Source organism: Solea senegalensis, linkage group LG2 (genome assembly GCF_019176455.1).
Source record: "Solea senegalensis isolate Sse05_10M linkage group LG2, IFAPA_SoseM_1, whole genome shotgun sequence".
NCBI lineage: Eukaryota > Metazoa > Chordata > Actinopteri > Pleuronectiformes > Soleidae > Solea > Solea senegalensis.
The window spans coordinates 29,747,692-29,764,539 of NC_058022.1; the positions used below are offsets into that span (position 1 = coordinate 29,747,692).

At 41.3% G+C, this 16,848-nt stretch overlaps 1 protein-coding gene across 1 annotated transcript; it reads left to right on the forward strand.

The window, feature by feature from the left end:
- Nucleotides 1–7,998: 7,998 nt before the first annotated feature.
- LOC122765117 (sodium/potassium-transporting ATPase subunit beta-233-like) lies at nt 7,999–15,919 on the forward strand. The gene is made up of 6 exons (XM_044019219.1): nt 7,999–8,211; nt 12,469–12,597; nt 13,309–13,464; nt 13,614–13,798; nt 14,123–14,206; nt 14,336–15,919. The coding sequence occupies exons 1-6, from the start codon at nt 8,121–8,123 to the stop codon at nt 14,594–14,596; spliced, it is 906 nt and encodes a 301-aa protein (XP_043875154.1). The 5' UTR covers nt 7,999–8,120; the 3' UTR covers nt 14,597–15,919.
- Nucleotides 15,920–16,848: the final 929 nt, after the last annotated feature.

Sequence of the window (16,848 nt, forward strand, 5' to 3'; positions counted from 1 at the left end):
AATGTGCATAGTTGCACAAAAATAAGACTGACCTGAGTCATCAAAGCAAAAAAGTGGAAATCAACAAATGTTGATCTTGTTCTCTAATTGAACATTACACTCTAATTATAATCTATAATCAGATGGGAAATGTGCATCCATGTTTGACTGCAATCAAACATCAGTGTTGCCAGATCGGTTAGAAAACTATTTTAAAATGGCAAACATTCCAATCATAAATCAGTTAACACTTTACGCTTTGTAAATATCATTATCTCATTTGCATTCTGCAAGATAATGCCTATAAATCTGCTGACAAATAACTGAAAAAGAAGATCCTTGACTGCGGAATTTCACTTACTGACAGATGAGAGATGCTTAGAAGACCCGGTTCGGGTTCGAGCCCCGGTTGGAACAAAGGCCTTTCTGCATGGAGTTTGCATGTTCTCCCCGTGTGTGCGTGGGTTCTCTCCGGGTACTCCGGCTTCCTCCCACAGTCCAAAAACATGCAAAGTGGGGATTAGGTAAATTGGACACTCTAAATTGACCATAGGAGTGAGTGTGAGAGTGAATGGTTGTTTGTCTCTATCCGTGTGTGTGGCCCTGCGATGGACTGGCGAACTGTCCAGGGTGTACCCCGCCTATCGGCCGATGTAGCTGAGATTGGCACAGCACCCCCCGCGACCCTCTGATGAGGATAAAGCGGTAGATGATGACTGTGCATAAATTGCATTTGGATTCTAATCTCTGAGTTATTTCTGGAGAGCTGCCTTACGGTGACTTGTTTGACCTTTAAAAATAAAAAGCTACATAAAAATTGCAAACCTAAAAGATATTCAGGACTTAAAGTGGGCAATAGTTACATGATAGTAGGAGTCAAAGTTTCAACAGTAGACAGAATAGAACATTATCATGTTTCAGACTTTCAGACACTCATTTCCGCCTGTATCTGTATCTTTGCCCACACAGAAAACGACCTTGACCATGTCTGATAGCAGACTGTACTGTGTAGTTGTTGACAGGCGAAACACTGAGAGGAATGCCATGGTACGGCTTTGTTGCAGGATATTGCGTGTGGCGTTTTTTGGTGGGAGAACCAGTTTGAAGGATAGAGCTCAGTGGCAGCGAGTGAGACAGTGCAGGACGCGTGCCCTTTTCACATTTAATATTACGGATTGCAACACACCTTTCTTTTAGAAATGTCTTGCACCATCATGGGAGGAAATCACAGTTCCCTCTGCTGCTTTGATTTTTCTACCCACAGGATTTTTGGGAAAAAAAAATCCTTCCTGTATGATTTTACCTCTTTGGTGAACAGTCAGCACTTTTCTCCTTAACATCTCTCATTACGGATCTGAATCCTATCCACTTAAATATTGATGATGGAAAATGTCCCAGAAAGCAACATTTGTGTGGCGAAGATCCGGCCCATATCTGACACTTTCATCTGTCTTATATATCTTATATATTGCATGGATAATGATGATGGCACTATTTTTCCCTCTTTGGGCTCACATTCATATTAGCTTTTGGCTAATGATTGTGCCACATCTTTACCAGAGCTGGCCCACACTTGTCTGAAGATATTTGGGCCATATTTATTATTTATGACATGACCCACTTTAGAGTGTGGTTACACGTTGCCATGAGCATCACATAGGCCCCCTTTACACCTGGCATTAAAATGTGCTTTCTGTGATCGGATTGCAATCAAATAGCACCTCACCACTTGTAAGTACAGGTGCAAATACACCCGAGGACAGATTGTTGTCTAATCGCCAAACCACTTCGAGAGGTGGTTGGAGACACATTGCGACCTCATTGAACAGAAGTGTAAATGCAATGAGATCCAGGTTTAGACAGGCTTTTTGGCTCCAGGTGAATGGAATCTAGTTTTATTGATTACACTTTTTTTCTTATAGTCTTGTTTTATGTGTGCATTTTATTTGCTATGAAGCACTTTGTGATTGTTATCTGTGAAAAGTGATATAAATATGAGCTTTGCTTGCTTGCTCTGCTTTCGTCAGTTTTCCACCTATTGAAGATGACTTCTTCCCCTGCTTCGAAAAGCAAAGGGGACTCCATACAATAGCGCATCTGCACGTGTGGTTAAGATTGTTGTTGTTGTTGAAATGGCAGTGTACAGAGGGGGAGGTGACGTAAGGGGGGGGATAACTGTGATCAGATAGCAATCTGATCTTGATGTGGACACAGGAGACGCAAGTTAACACCAGGTGTAAATGCATGTGGTGAAGCGCTATCTAATCATAAAATACAGTGTTGTAATGTAATGTTTATTATAAATTATATAGAGCTTTTCTAGTCTTAATGAGCTACTTTACACTACAGTTTTGCCTTATAAGTATACATACTTTAAGACTTTTACTGAAGTGACTTCCACTTCTTCCAAAGTCATTTTCTGTTAAGATAATTGTACTTTTACTCAAAGTACCTTTCAGGTACAAGAGTGCATGAAAACGCATTCTAATGTCAGGTGTAAAAGGGGACCATATTTGCCTTAAAAGGCCCACGGTTGTTCATGCCACATTTGCCATTTCCCCTCTGGCTGGGCCAGATGGAAACCAGCAGTGCCACATCATTTCCAGAAGAGGCCCACATCCAGATGTTATCTGGGCTGGATCTTTCTGCTGCATTCATCAGAGCTGAACAAAGTGATACTTAGCAGACTAGAAAGCATGTGGAAATGTGTAGCCCAGTGCTAGATTGATTTAAATCCTATTTGAAGGTCAGAGACCACTGTGTTTTCTAATTAAATCACATGTGGCGTCCCCCAGAGCACTATTCCCAAGTCACTTCTTTTTCTGCATTTACGTGGTCCCAGTAGCTAGGAATATGTAAATATAACCTGATTGAATGTGTCTAACGTTCATGCATATTTTGATGTGGGCAACATGCAAACTCCACACTCCAGATCCCAGAGGAATTGCACCCAGCACCCTTCATGCTATGAGGCAACAAATAATTAACCACAAACGGAGCTACTAATCCACCATGCCGCCATCCTTTTACACTGGTATTAAGTCTGTCAGTCGATTGACTGTTGGTTTATGAAACACAGAATGGTTTCGGTCCATTTCACACTGCCAAACCTGTCAAGTAGGTTTGTGGGTTGCAGTTGCATTTGAGTAAGAAAAGAAGTAGATTACTTTTAAAAGATGGTGTCAGTGAATACTTTATGTGTCATATCAGTAAAAGTGATCCGCAGGTCAATGACTCCACCAGTGGTGTTACAAGGGTCTCCTCTGAAACGAATGAGTGAACTATGAACTCCAATAACAATAAAGTTAGATGTGTTTGTGACAAGGGATGCCATTTGAAACACTGGACTGATGGTGTGACCTTACAAAGGCCAGAAATACAGTGGAAAAGTTCAGAGTTATGTGATTGAGGACAATTGGATGAGAATAAGTCAGAAAGTACAGTCATTCAGTCTTCTCCCTCGGGTGACAAGCAAGTGGCAGTGTGTGATGATCACATCAAACAGGTTTAACTAAAAGAAATATTGTGACGAATACTTATCTGTCCTCACATAACTGGAACACTGTGTTCTTCCTGTGTTTTTATATGTGTGTGTTTGTGATGTATGTATGTGTATGTCTAGGTTTTTACGTTAAATGATGGGGGAGTTCATGTGTTAGTGAGTTGCATAAGTTAAAGGTAATACTGTAAATGTTTTTCAGAAAAAATATGAATCTGCGCCCTTTACTAAACCATAATATACACAACACAGACAATGTCATGAGGATGAAGAACATCATTCCTACTGAAGCTGCATTTGTGACGCGTTGTGCAAGTTATCAGGGTCAGCTAGATCGTAGAATGTTATAATTCCACAGCTCTATTTTAATTAATTTAGTAATTAACCTCTTGGATCCCGCCAGACTCAGTGGAAGGTCTGTTTGAGGAATCTTATGTGAGGTGAACAAAATCCAAAGAGGTTTCACTGTGCACGGAGAAAATGATTACTCTTTAAAAACATCTTTGATTTAAGTGTGAATGTGGAAACCAAACACAGATGTACATATACACACATATATGCAGGGCAGGTTGCTTCTAAGATTGCATCTTTTCTCCTGATAACCCAGACTGGTGTCTGTTTGCTTAGTTGTGAGTCAGTAATTCATGTGAGGAAAGACGACAATGCTGTGTCATTGGGACAAATAACAAAGTACATCCATTTAAATTTGTTCTTAAAGAGATAGTTCAGGTATGGCTGCCAGTGGGCACACAAGGAAAAGCAGATTTTAGCCACCAAACAAAAGGATATCCTCATAAAGTCTACTCCTGCTTAAGTTTATGTTTGATGCATTATCTCACAGTTTGACAGCTTTTTAGAACTGGAACCTGAAGTTGGTAAACTGCTCACTCCACAGAGAAAATCAACAATTTCAGTTTACAGGGACACAGGAGCTGCTGCTCTACTGCTGCCTCGTCTGGTAAGTTTGTGTCAATGGGGGAAAATCCGAACAAGGAATTTCAAACACCCAAGTCACAAAATAGCACATTTGAACTCACTGGTGGAGGCACAAAGAGGTACAAACAACTCCTGTGTGCTGTGATGTATGCAAGTTGTTGATTTTCTCTATTGAATTTGGTGTGGGTGAGTGAGTGTTTCACAAAGCAATACAAAACATCAGTTTCTAGTCAGTGAAGGCTGACTGGTGATGAACATATTCTTAAAATATCATAGCTTGAGATGGACACACATTTTCTTTGATGTTCCTTTTGCTCTGTTTTATTCAGACTGTGTTCTTGCCACAGGGCTGCGCACAGAGCAGTCACTTCTGAATTGGACTTTCAACATTCTCTGCCACTCGTCTGTTGTTCCTGGAAAAAAAACTATTGTGCTGTTGAGGTAGGACTGATGTGTGTACTCATTTTCCCTCAGCCCGGATGTTTATACGGAGCCCAGTTTCATCAGTGTTACACACCCGTGACAATCATGAATACTACACTGAAGGCCTGAGTAGGTGAAAATGTGACTGAGAGTCGATCAGATAGAGACACCTGCATTTGTATAAAGAGCAGTCTCAACGGGAGGACTCACTTTCACCTTGAGCCCGCCCTCCCCCCACCTTACACCACACACATGTTTACTGTGTACACACACTGACGACAGGCATCAGTTGTCCTGGGTGTGGCTGCTGTCAGACACCAGGCTGTGTTATTAGCAAAATGGCAGGCTTTATCTCAGCGACTACTCCACTAACCCTCCCTGTGTGATTCCTACCTGGTGCATTACACCTTCATCATATCAACACAGGAAATGAGCATTGTGCTCGTGCAAATTATCAATATACCCCGGGATCAGGATGAATATACAGTAGCAGCATTCATGGTTCTTTGAGACATTATGTTCAGGGAAACAGCAGAGAGGTGGGAGGGGCCTCACTGACCGCCCATTGATAGAAACTAACCACAGGAAATGAAGAAAGAAAAAGAATGGAGAATGACAGACTTAATGTGTTAAACTTCTTTTTCTTCTGCATCCTGTCACATAAACTGGTCAAATTACAGTATGCGGGATCACTGGGAAAATAGTTGATTGTTGAGTTGTATCCACAATTTAAAATATTAGTGATTTGGGATTGTAGCTCTCTGTTGTGTTCAGATGAAATGTGCTCGTTTCATACTAAACAGATAACCTGAGGCAATCTCTCCGTCTCTGAAACTCTCTGCTGACATTGACACATGCTTTATTGCATTTATTGTCCAACTCTTTTTTATTTATTTTTTTATGTTTCTTTGAAGTGTGGAAGGTTGTTGCTGGTGCTGGAGTGACGATTATTCCAACAGAAGGGAGCTGTTTGCAGAGCAAATGCAGTGAAACAATTAATGCACTGTCCTGTTTTTCTTCAAAGCCTCCTGTGAAACTACAGATTTGGTGCACATGTAAGAGGGGGTGAAGAAGTTTCACTCTGTCTCTTAGATTATGCTGGAAGATGATTATATTTACTGACCAATAAAGCCAACAAAATCCTGTCTAATGTACCTGTTGGAATACTTGAGTTAAAGATTGTGAGTAAAATGGAGATAAAAGCTTCAAAACATCTAAAATATGAAAAGTGGAAGTTAGATTAACTTTTGTCAATAAAAAGAATAAATAATCTGTTGTGTTTTATCAGGTTTTAGACACATGAGTTGATGAGTTATGTGGCACAGGGAAATTTTTGGATTTCAGGGTATCGTGGAAAGATGAGACTTGTAGTATTGCAGGCTGTAGGTTTGACATATTTTGTCCTTGAGGTGATATTTAAAGGTTAAAACCCAGCACGTGACGTGACACACCTACCTACACATGTATGTTTACATTCAAACATACACACACAGCTCTAAAGAGCGCAGAAGGCAGCACATTGCTGAGCGATTTCACACATGCTTGCATAAACACACACATTTCACACATGCAGCTCACACATAGAGACAAGAATGTGAAGTTGAAGGATGTGTAAGCTTGAGGGACAATGGTGTTCTCTTATTTAAAGTGTTTTACTGAAATACACAATATATTTTAGCCACTTAATGACAGGCTCACCAACTAAAATCTATGCCTGCTTAAATAATAAATAAATTAATATCACTAGTATATGTTGTGCTGCTTTCTCTCACAACTTTAGACAGTCTTTTTTGACTGGAACCTGGAGTTTGAGTGGCTCAACAGTTTTACACCAAGGCACACAGCTGCTGTAGGATCCATTGCTACCTCCATCAGTGAGAAAAAACGTGTTATTTTGTGACTTCAGTGTTTAAAATTCTTCATTTGGATTTAGTGACACAAACTTAGAGTCCCCCTAAAACACATGGATTTTCTCTCTGGATTTTGGTGTGGGAGAGTAAGTGGTTTGTAAACTTTAGTTTCCAGCAAGAAAAAAAATGCTGACTGTGAGATATTGCAAGTGAAGGGTTTGTTTTATGTTGGGAAACTTTGGTGACACAGACAATGCGGTGTTTTTTGGTTTTTTTTGTTGCAAATTAAACCTTAAACCATGAAGAAATTCATTCAAATGAGTTGTTTGCAGCCTTTATGAGCTGGAGTCCTTTAGTGCTCTGTAAGACAGCATAAATGAGCGGCTTTTTAATTCAAGCCCTGATAGAGAATTTGGGTCATGTGTGCCCCCTGGCACTGGCAGCAGAAATGCCCTTGGGCCTGGCTTTAGAGAGGGGGTTACAGGATAAATATACAGGTTTCAACTGTGTGTATACTTGGCTATGTTGTGTAACTAGAGCTTATTATCCCTGTGGTGTGATGGGGGATCCACTGCATACAACAACCCAGGACACCCACCGAGTTATACTGGGAACCGATAAGTGTGTGTGTGTGAGAGAGAGAGAGAGAGAGTCACAGGCTTCAGCTAAATCAGCTCAGTTGTGTTAGTGAAGGGGATGAAACAATAATGATTGTTTTAGAGGAAGCGACTGTATTCAGAATTGTAGGTTGGTGCACTGTAATCTGGCATCCTGCATGTGACTTGGTGTAATTGATGGCAAGCAGCAACTTAACCTGAACAGTCACACTGAATTACAAGCTTCTGATGTTTACAAAAAAAGATGCTGTGAACCAGAGGGTTTCTTTGTTTTTTCTCATCAGTCACACCAACAAGAGGAAATGTAATTTCTTTGTTTTTTTGTTTTAGTGCTCTGTAAAACAGCATAAATGAGCGGCTTTTTAATTCAAGCCCTGATAGAGAATTTGGGTCATGTGTGCCCCCTTGTCACAGTTTCAAGGGTCAAAAAGGGGATGAGGAACAAAGCTAGGGAAAAATGGGATTGAGCCTTTCAACGTTGTGCTTCGTTACACACAGAAAGAGAGAGAGAGAGAGCGCTTTCTTTAAACCAGGCTGAGATATGTGTAAAAACCAAACGTCCTCCTGTATAGGCTCTCTGTCTGTCTTCGTGACGTCAGAGCTACGCACGGCCGCCGCGCTCCCCAATTAGCCGCCGCCGTTCCGCCCTCCCTCTAGGTAACTTGTCGGGAGTTTCGGGCGGAGTCGGAGGAGGAACGGTTTATATTAGGGGAGTCTGACAGCGGAGCGAGCTGGGTGCCTCTGCGACGAGCTAGGAGTCAGCTGCCACACGGAGCTACGGGAAAGAACACCGTTACCAGGGGGAAATAAATCAAGATGCCTGCAAATAAAGAAGATGGCGGATGGAAGAAGTTCTTTTGGAACTCGGAGACCAGGGAACTGCTCGGTCGTACCGGTGGAAGTTGGTGTGAGTATGACCGGCGTTAACTGACCGGGCACTGGTGGTTTCAAATGAATTACAAAAAAAATAAATACAATACAATGTAAGCGCGTGTTGTGGTGGCGGGAGCGCGCGCCGGTTGCCTCGTGCTTCTAGCCACCTGTTTGATTTGACTTTGCTGCATTTAGGAACAAACAGGTGTAACAGAGAAAAAAACCCCGCGGCTTAGTCCGCTTTCTGTGGACACTACTGCTGCTCTGCAAACGCCCGTTTTAACAAACAAAAAAAAGAAACGGTCGTGTGATCGTGATGGTAACAGAATTGTTCATTAAAATAGTCGTGCTGTTTGTTGTGAAGTATTTAGACGCCGTGGTGCGGATCTGGTTCTCAGCAGCTGCTTCCGTTTGGGATAAAGTTGTTGTTTTTTGCAGTTTTTTCTTCTGGTACGGGCAGTGTGAAGGGTTAAAAATGCATCATAGTCCAAGGTGAGCCAAGGTGATCGAAAGATGGGGCCTGCTCGGAAATGGAGAAGGGGACTATCGATCCGTGTCGGGTTCCTGTGATCAGATGTCACTGTGTGATCTCATGAACAATACAGCTGATTAACTTGCCCGACCTTTCTTCTCCTGTTTCCCCGAGCGGCGGCAGCAGTTGCAGCGCGCGCCCGAGCCCCGACCCGGTGCCGCCTCCTCTCTCCCCCCCCCCTCCCAGTGTGAAGCAGCGGCGGCGAGACGCTCACACCTGGGTAAAATGTTGTCCCAGTGACGTGATGTCGGTTCGTGAGCTGAGCCGCGGTGCGTTAGTGCAGCAGGAGTTACCGATGAGGAGGCTGATGTATGAGGAGGAGGAAGAAGGGGGGGTTGGATTCATTCGTCCTTCTGAGGTCATCCGAAAAATGCTGATGCATGTAGGAGGTGTGCCATGCGCACGCCCGTGCGGAAGGTGCAACAGTTAATCAATGATCGATTAAGTACTTAATTAATTGCTAACTATTATGTCAGATTTCGGCTTCTTTTAAATGTATACCCAATTAATTAGGCTGATATTATTATTATTATTATTATTGTTATTAATAATATTATCACTAATTTATTCAAATGTAACACATTTGTGTATGCATTGTTTAAATGTAAAATATATATCCAGTTTCTTTGCTCCTTTACTTATCTTGACATTTGAGGATGTTTGGGGAAATACTGTTGGACATGTTTCACAGTTTTCTGAACCAAACAACAAGAGTGTGTAATTATGGCAAATTGATAACAATCTATTTTTTCAGGGTCAGGCTTCAGTTACATAACCACTGTAGATTTCAACTTTGAAGAACCATCATCAATTGAGATACAATCAAAATATTAATTCAGGTTTATGCATTACAATTTTGTAAGAAAGAGCATTTATTTCAAAATACGTGATTGATCTAATGTGATAATAATAATCTCTGAAATGTAAATGGGTCGTCCCTTCTCTCAAGGCTCAGGATTATAGTGAGCATGACGAGGACAAATGCCATGAATCTGTAAATCATTGACAGTAATGTATTAAGCCAGGGTCAGATGCATTGCATAACGCATGTCTTAAAGTGAGTTTGTGATTGAATTGCTTTGCAGTTTTAGTCTGAAAATAATGAATTGCCCAGACCTAGTTTAGAGCGAATACATTGTTTTTTATTGAAACATGAATCATGTTTATGCTCCGACTCATCTGCAGCTCAGATAAGGCGCTACAGATATGCCTGGTTTACAATAACCAGAGGACACACTCACACGCTGACAGTACGTCCTTCAGTCTAACGGACTCAAACGACGTGTCATGTGCTTAACGTTTCAGGAGCTGTGACCTTTTTGACATTGCCTCATGTAGCAAAACCCCCGACTGACTAAATGTATAGGCCGCCGTAGCTGCAGGCGTTAACATTATCCGAGCTTCACGCATAACCTCTTTGTATGGATAATGGGTTTGTGACGCTCTGCTGCAGCGTCTTGGTGCTAAAAATTGATTAGAATGAGGACAACAGTGCCTTTGGTGATTACCAACAAGCATGCCCAGGCTTTACAACAAAATTCCTGCAAATATGTAAAGACAATGGCTGTCACTGTTACAGTTTTATCATGAATGCTGCCTTTGTGCTTCCTTACACTGATAGTGGAGTCAAAAGCTGTGTTGGTATGTTCGTGTCCCACTGACATGCACAGAGCTGGTGTAGCTGCATCAACCAGTGGGGATGAATGGAGGAAAATAAATATTTATATGTAATATTTAAATGTCTCACTGACAACATTTAAGTCAACTATGTCCAGTCACATTTTTCTTGTCCTGCTTCAAACACTGGAGCAGGTTTAGCTCCGACTTCTGTGGTCAACGCTGTTACATGTTCGTTATCTTCTTCTGCCCCCTAGGCTCTAACTGCAGAGCCATATGCCATGTTGCTGCCACCAACAGACCCCATGCCCGGATTTACATATTTTTTTGTCAGGCTACATTCGCACTACTCAGCTTTATTTAGAAATGCATAAATTCTGCCCCTGATTTGCCTGTCACCCACACCACCCAGCCATAAGCACCTTAACCTTCTAGTCTGCAGTGGCAGAAAATGGGACCTTCGAAAACAATGACGCATGAGCAATTTCCAATTTTCCAGTATGACACTATGATTTGCACTGTTCAAGCAGTGCCCTAAATAACCTAAACCTGCTGCTGAATTTGAAAGAATATGTGAAGAGAAAGATATCACAGTGTAACCACTGTGGCACTGCCAGTGCTCTTCATGGTGCTTTCTTCTATTGTGTTTTTGCATGTTGGTCGTTGACACCGTGATTGTGACATTTAACACATCTTAATGGAGGAAAAAAAAACAAAGACCAGCTCTTTGTGGCAATGGCAAAGTTGATCACCTTTTGTGTAAACCAATTAATTATACACTGTGGAGATGGAAAACACATATAATTGCTACTGTCCACTGAGATTCAAAAGATATGAATCACCTTTCATGTACTCCCTCAATTATTTAGCATTCATTTGGGAATCATTTTTTCCAAATGTGCCAACAATCTGTCAAGTATAAGAGAAGTGCTCCTAGTTCTCACTCTAGATTCCCAGATAATATCATTCCACTGAGTCAAAGTGGTGGACGGGAAGCACCTTTTCTTATCAAAGGGCGTTTAAAGTTTTCTATTATCCTTTGAGTGCCATGCTGAATAACTAAACCAATACAACACTAACCTCTATAAAGTTGGAGCTGCTGCTCCTTCATGTGGTGTTTAAGGTCAAATTTGGTGGCTCACCACAGTGTAATTTGTCCTGTCACAATTTCATAATCTAGCATTTTTTTTACACCTCCTTATAATAACATCGACAACTCTGCCCCCTTCCCCTTCTGTCACTGTCTACAGTAAGCTGAACTGGTGGTATCAGGAGCACTGAGGCTCAGTGTACCTGTCATCTTGGCACACATGAGAGCATAATAGATCAGCCAGTTTCTGTGAATCGTCTATGAGTCACTCGGTACCATTTGATGTCAACGGAGGAAACCTTTTAATTGCATAATTGATTGTCTCCTATGAAGTTTGCATACTACTAGATCCCGTCGATCACACGCGATTGTCTCGAAAAACATGACCAAGGTCATACGTTATGCTGAGTTTCCAGCACTCTTTAAATCCATAGAAATCTGTATTTATATTCAAGGTAACAAACAGTTTTGCTATGGTCACCTTTTTAATAACGTCATCCTCTTCACTGACTGTGAGATTGATTCACAGGGGGTTGTTGTGTGTGTGTGGTGTGTGTGGTGTGTGGGTGTGTGTGTGTGTGTGTGTGTGTGTGTGTGTGTGTGTGTGTGTGTGTGTGTGTGTGTGTGTGTGTGTGTGTGTGTGTGTGTGTGTGTGTGTGTGTGTGTGTGTGTGTGTGTGTGTGTGTGTGTGTGTGTGTGTGTGTGTGTTCATCACTAATGGATTACAACTACTCATTGCTGTTTTCTGCATGTTCTGCTGTAAACACACCGGAGAATCAAACAAGACAACAGACAACCAATTCCCATGATCGCATGCTAATTCTAGGTGGTGCATTCAATTAAGATCAGAAGTCAGAACTGGTAGTGACTTGGCCATTATTGAAAATTGGAACAGTACTATGTGTTTCACTGACATCTTGTGAAACAAGTATGACAAGTGCAATTATTAGTAAAAAAACAAGAAACTAGTGTATTTAATATTGATGTGCTTGGCAGCAGTATGTTGTTGTTTTTTAGTATTCTAATTATTATTTTTCTCTTCTTTTTCACAGTCAAAATTTTCATCTTCTATCTCGTTTTCTATGGCTGCTTGGCTGGCATCTTCATCGGCACCATCCAGGCCCTGCTGCTCACCATAAGCAATTACAAGCCTACCTGGCAGGACAGAGTCGCACCCCCTGGTAAGAAGTCCCACCTCCCATTTGTCAGAATGTCTGTCTGCAGACACTTGTTTAAATAAGACAAAAAACACACAACACCCAAATTAATGGGGTTATTTAATTTGTTGATTGACACCTGTTATTTTTCTACTATGTATATGATATTTTATTTTTTGCCCACACCGTCACCTTGTTAATTAGACTTTTTAATGACAAACACCTGGTTGTAAATATAAAAGAGTTTGTTAAAGTTGGCGTCACTGATTTACTGAAATCCTACATGTGCTCAATCTGGTCTCAGGTATTGTGTCTGTGTATTGTTTTGGAAATTAATTGTTCATATGTCTGCTCGCTATGGTCCCCGTGCAGCCTTCACCGTGTGTACACTGCAGCCTGGTTTCCATGGTGGAGGAGGCCAGTTGGGCTTAAGGAACAAGTGTTGAAAACAGTGGAGGAAGCTGTTGTTTCCGAGCAATAGCCAGTGACACAAAAAGGGCATTAAACCTTTTTTCTTTAATGTGCTTGTGTGGTTTCTATTTAAGCATTTTTGACTTGGAATCTAGGTCAACGTATATTAAGTTGCTTGATTTGTAGACTATAAGTGATCAGAGAAGAAAATTGACCCAACAGCTCAACCGGACGTTCTGTATCTACTGAACAGTGTTGGAGAAACAATAACAGAGAGGAGGAAACTGTTTAGAATGTCAAGTGACAAATGTGTTTTTCCTGCAGGCCTTTCACACACCCCACGGTCAGAAAAATCTGAAATGGCCTTTGACCCCAGAGACCCTGAGACCTACCTGCCCTACACCAAGGCATTGAAGAATTTCATGTCAAAGTATGATGAGGAAGGCCAGAAAGACCAGATGAAATTTGAGGACTGTGGAGGTAGGTTTTATGATGGGGTACTGACTGAAAGTGTCGTTGAATATTGGAAAAGTTTCTCCTAGGTTTACTGTGGCAGCCCTGAGACTGAAAGGTATCCCATCAATGATAACACAGATTAACAACAGTTAACCCTTCACTCCCATGTCCAGAGCACCCTGCTGAATACAAGAACCGAGGCGACCTGGAAATGGATGTGGGTGTCAGGAAGGCCTGCCGTTTCCCCAGGACCCTGCTGGGACCCTGCTCCGGCCTCGAGGACACCGAGTTTGGCTTCAAGGAAGGCAAGCCCTGCGTAATCGTGAAACTCAACAGGATCGTGAACTTCTTTCCAAGGGTAATTTGAAACAATGCGTTAAATCCAAATCTTCACTAGGGAAAACAAACTAAAGATTCAGTTTACTTTCATAGAGGAGCAAAGAAACGGAACATATCCACATTCATGAAACTGAAATGATTGGAAAACTGAAACAGATTATTGAAATGCTAATACTTATATTACTAATCAATTTATCATTGCCATAATGATAATGCCCTGATAAGAAGTGGTTGCTTAACGGTTTTTGGACTTTTGACATGAAATATATGGACACTACATATTGCAGCAAAGTGTTTTGTTTTTGGATTCCTCCCAAAGTCCTTCACTTTCATCTATTTTCAGGCTCCTAGCACAAATGATAGCATCCCTGAAGAGGCACAACCCAAGGTGCAGCCCAATCTGATCCCCATCTATTGCACCAACAAGGTAAGAGAGGTTTACTATTGATTTATTTTTGTTGTTGCCATTGTACAGTGTCACATCCTTCTTCTTTTTGAACAAATCTGCCCATGTTATTAAATACATTTGTGCTAACTCTCGTGTGTTTGCTTCCAGAGAGAGGAGGATGCCGGTAAAATCGGAGAAATCAAGTACTATGGCATCGGCGAGGGCTTCCCTCTACAGTATTACCCTTACTACGGGAAGCTTTTGCACCCTCAGTACTTGCAGCCACTGGTGGCTCTGCAGTTCACCAACCTGACCCGAAACATGGAACTACGCATCGAGTGCAAAGTGTTCGGAGACAACATTGACTACAGCGAAAAGGACCGCTACCAGGGACGCTTTGACATCAAGTTCCAGGTCAATGGTTTATGACTGCCATCAGAACCATAGTACTTTGTCTGACCGCCATCGCCATCCTTGCCCGTCCTGTCTCTAGTCATTAGCTAAATCTACTGTAGGAGATGAATAGTGGGGGGGTGTAGGTTTTAGCGGCTATGTCAATCACAACTAGTCTTTAAATGAATAACGAAAGGAGAAAATGATGTGTAAACTTACTGCTTTCATCACTCGCTTCTACACTTCTCGCATTTAGACTGTAATTTAGAGGAAGAGTAGCAATAGGCCTAATAAATATTTATTCTGCTGTAAATGAGACTTTTCCACAAGCCATGGGACATTTGTTCATCGCTGACTGTAAAGTGTAATTCCACCGCGTGTCCCCTCTGTGTATTGCTGCCTCGTGTGGCTTTGGTAGATATTTCTGCAGTGCGCATTAGTCAAACTCAGCTTCTCTTAAATCACCTCATTCTCACTTTCCGAGAGCAAACTCTAGCTGTGTGACTGAGCGTGCGTGTGTGTGCGTGTGTGTGTGAATGTGCGTGTGTGTCGGACATGAACACACACTCCACTTATTTAATTATTGAAATAGTTTGGCTTGGTACACTCTGCTACCTGTGTAAGAGAAAAAGCTTCACTCCAGGGAATTTTCTTTCGTCTTTGTGTTCATTTTTACCTTTGATCAAGGGAGACTCTTTTTACTTTGCCTTTTTCTCTTTTTGTGCTTGTTCAATCACTTAAAATGTGTGAAGGGGTTTTATGACTTGGTTTCAAGCCTTTTACTTTTGATCTTTTTTTTTTTTTTTGCCTTGAATGTAGAGTTGTGTGTCCAGCATTTAGCCTGCTGTAACGGCCAGTGGTGCTAACAAGTTTATATATATTATTATTTTTGTTGCTGGACTCATGACAGCATTTTGCTGTACATACCCGGTTATCAGTGAACATGGAAGAATTTTATATTTATGCAGTTGTACATTTTGTTTCCTTGCAGAATGTTGTAATGTATAAATGCAATACCAAAGTGACAAGTTGAAGGAAGCCTTCATCAGAAGCAATGCAGTACTCGTTTTTAGGATCTCATTACGTCAAGTGCTAAAGTCAGTGTCTCGACTCGCGGCCTCTAAACTTTGGATTTGTGTTTTAGCCATAAATGTAGTTCTGTGTAGAATGAACTGCTGTCAGGCCGTTTAATTCCACCGTGACTTAACCACAGTGCATTTCAAAAAGAGATGGAGTTCTTACAGAGCTCATGGCTTTAGAAGACTTTACCATTTAGGCTTTAATGTTCCATGAGGTCTGTTCATCCACCTTTGTCATTCAATCAAAGGTAGAAACAAATAAAAATCATATTTGACCTTTTTTTGTGTTTGTGTTTTCTCTTTCTTCACAAATGAAACTTTGCTGACGGTGGGAGTATATAAAAGTCCAACCAAGTTTTGCCATAATTAGTTCTGTTCCATAGATTTTAGTCTTTTTGTTTTATATATTATATTATATGCATATATTTTAAATACTTATCAGCAACATGGGCAGTAGAGCGTACACTTTTTTTATTTTTAAATCCTTCAGTTCAGAGACCTGAAGACACATCCAGTCCATTCTGACAGAGCCTGAGAGAATCTGTCTGCAAGATTCAAATAAAATAAACCGTTGAAGAAAACTCCAAGCCATAAATGGTGTAAGGAAAAAAGTCTGCCATGGCCAATTAGTCCTTAGAACAGCAGCCATTCAGACTGATTTCCAGTAGGAAAGATGTAAATAGTCATAGTAATAATGGCCAAGTTCCATTGTGATTTACTTGACGCTGTCCTGACTTGAAATGAAATGAACATAGCCATCATTATGTGATCAGTAACACCTGTCCTTTTCCTGCAAAAACATTTTAAAATGGCTGCTGTGCAAAGGCCCTATTATGCTCCATGTATAAATTAATGCATTCATTTTAAAATCAATATTTGGATATGAAGCATTTTGTGAGAGAACTTTGGAGCATATTATGTGAATGAGCTACCATGAGTTGACCTTTTGACTTTATCTGTAAAAGGGGGAAGGGAGTCATGGTTTAACTTCATGGTGATGAAGACTGTGAGGGAGTAAACCTTCGATAAAAAGTATAAAACTCCATCTAAAAAGTTGCTGGATGGAGGGAACAGAAAGCAGCAGCTGCCAGGCTGGCTCTGTTGGCCTCTGGTGACTTAATACCTTCTCTGTGCTGGAGCCTGAAACAACATCCATCTGTTAGCTACTGCACAGCAGCGTCCTCCTGTAATTACAGAGCCGTGTGTGGG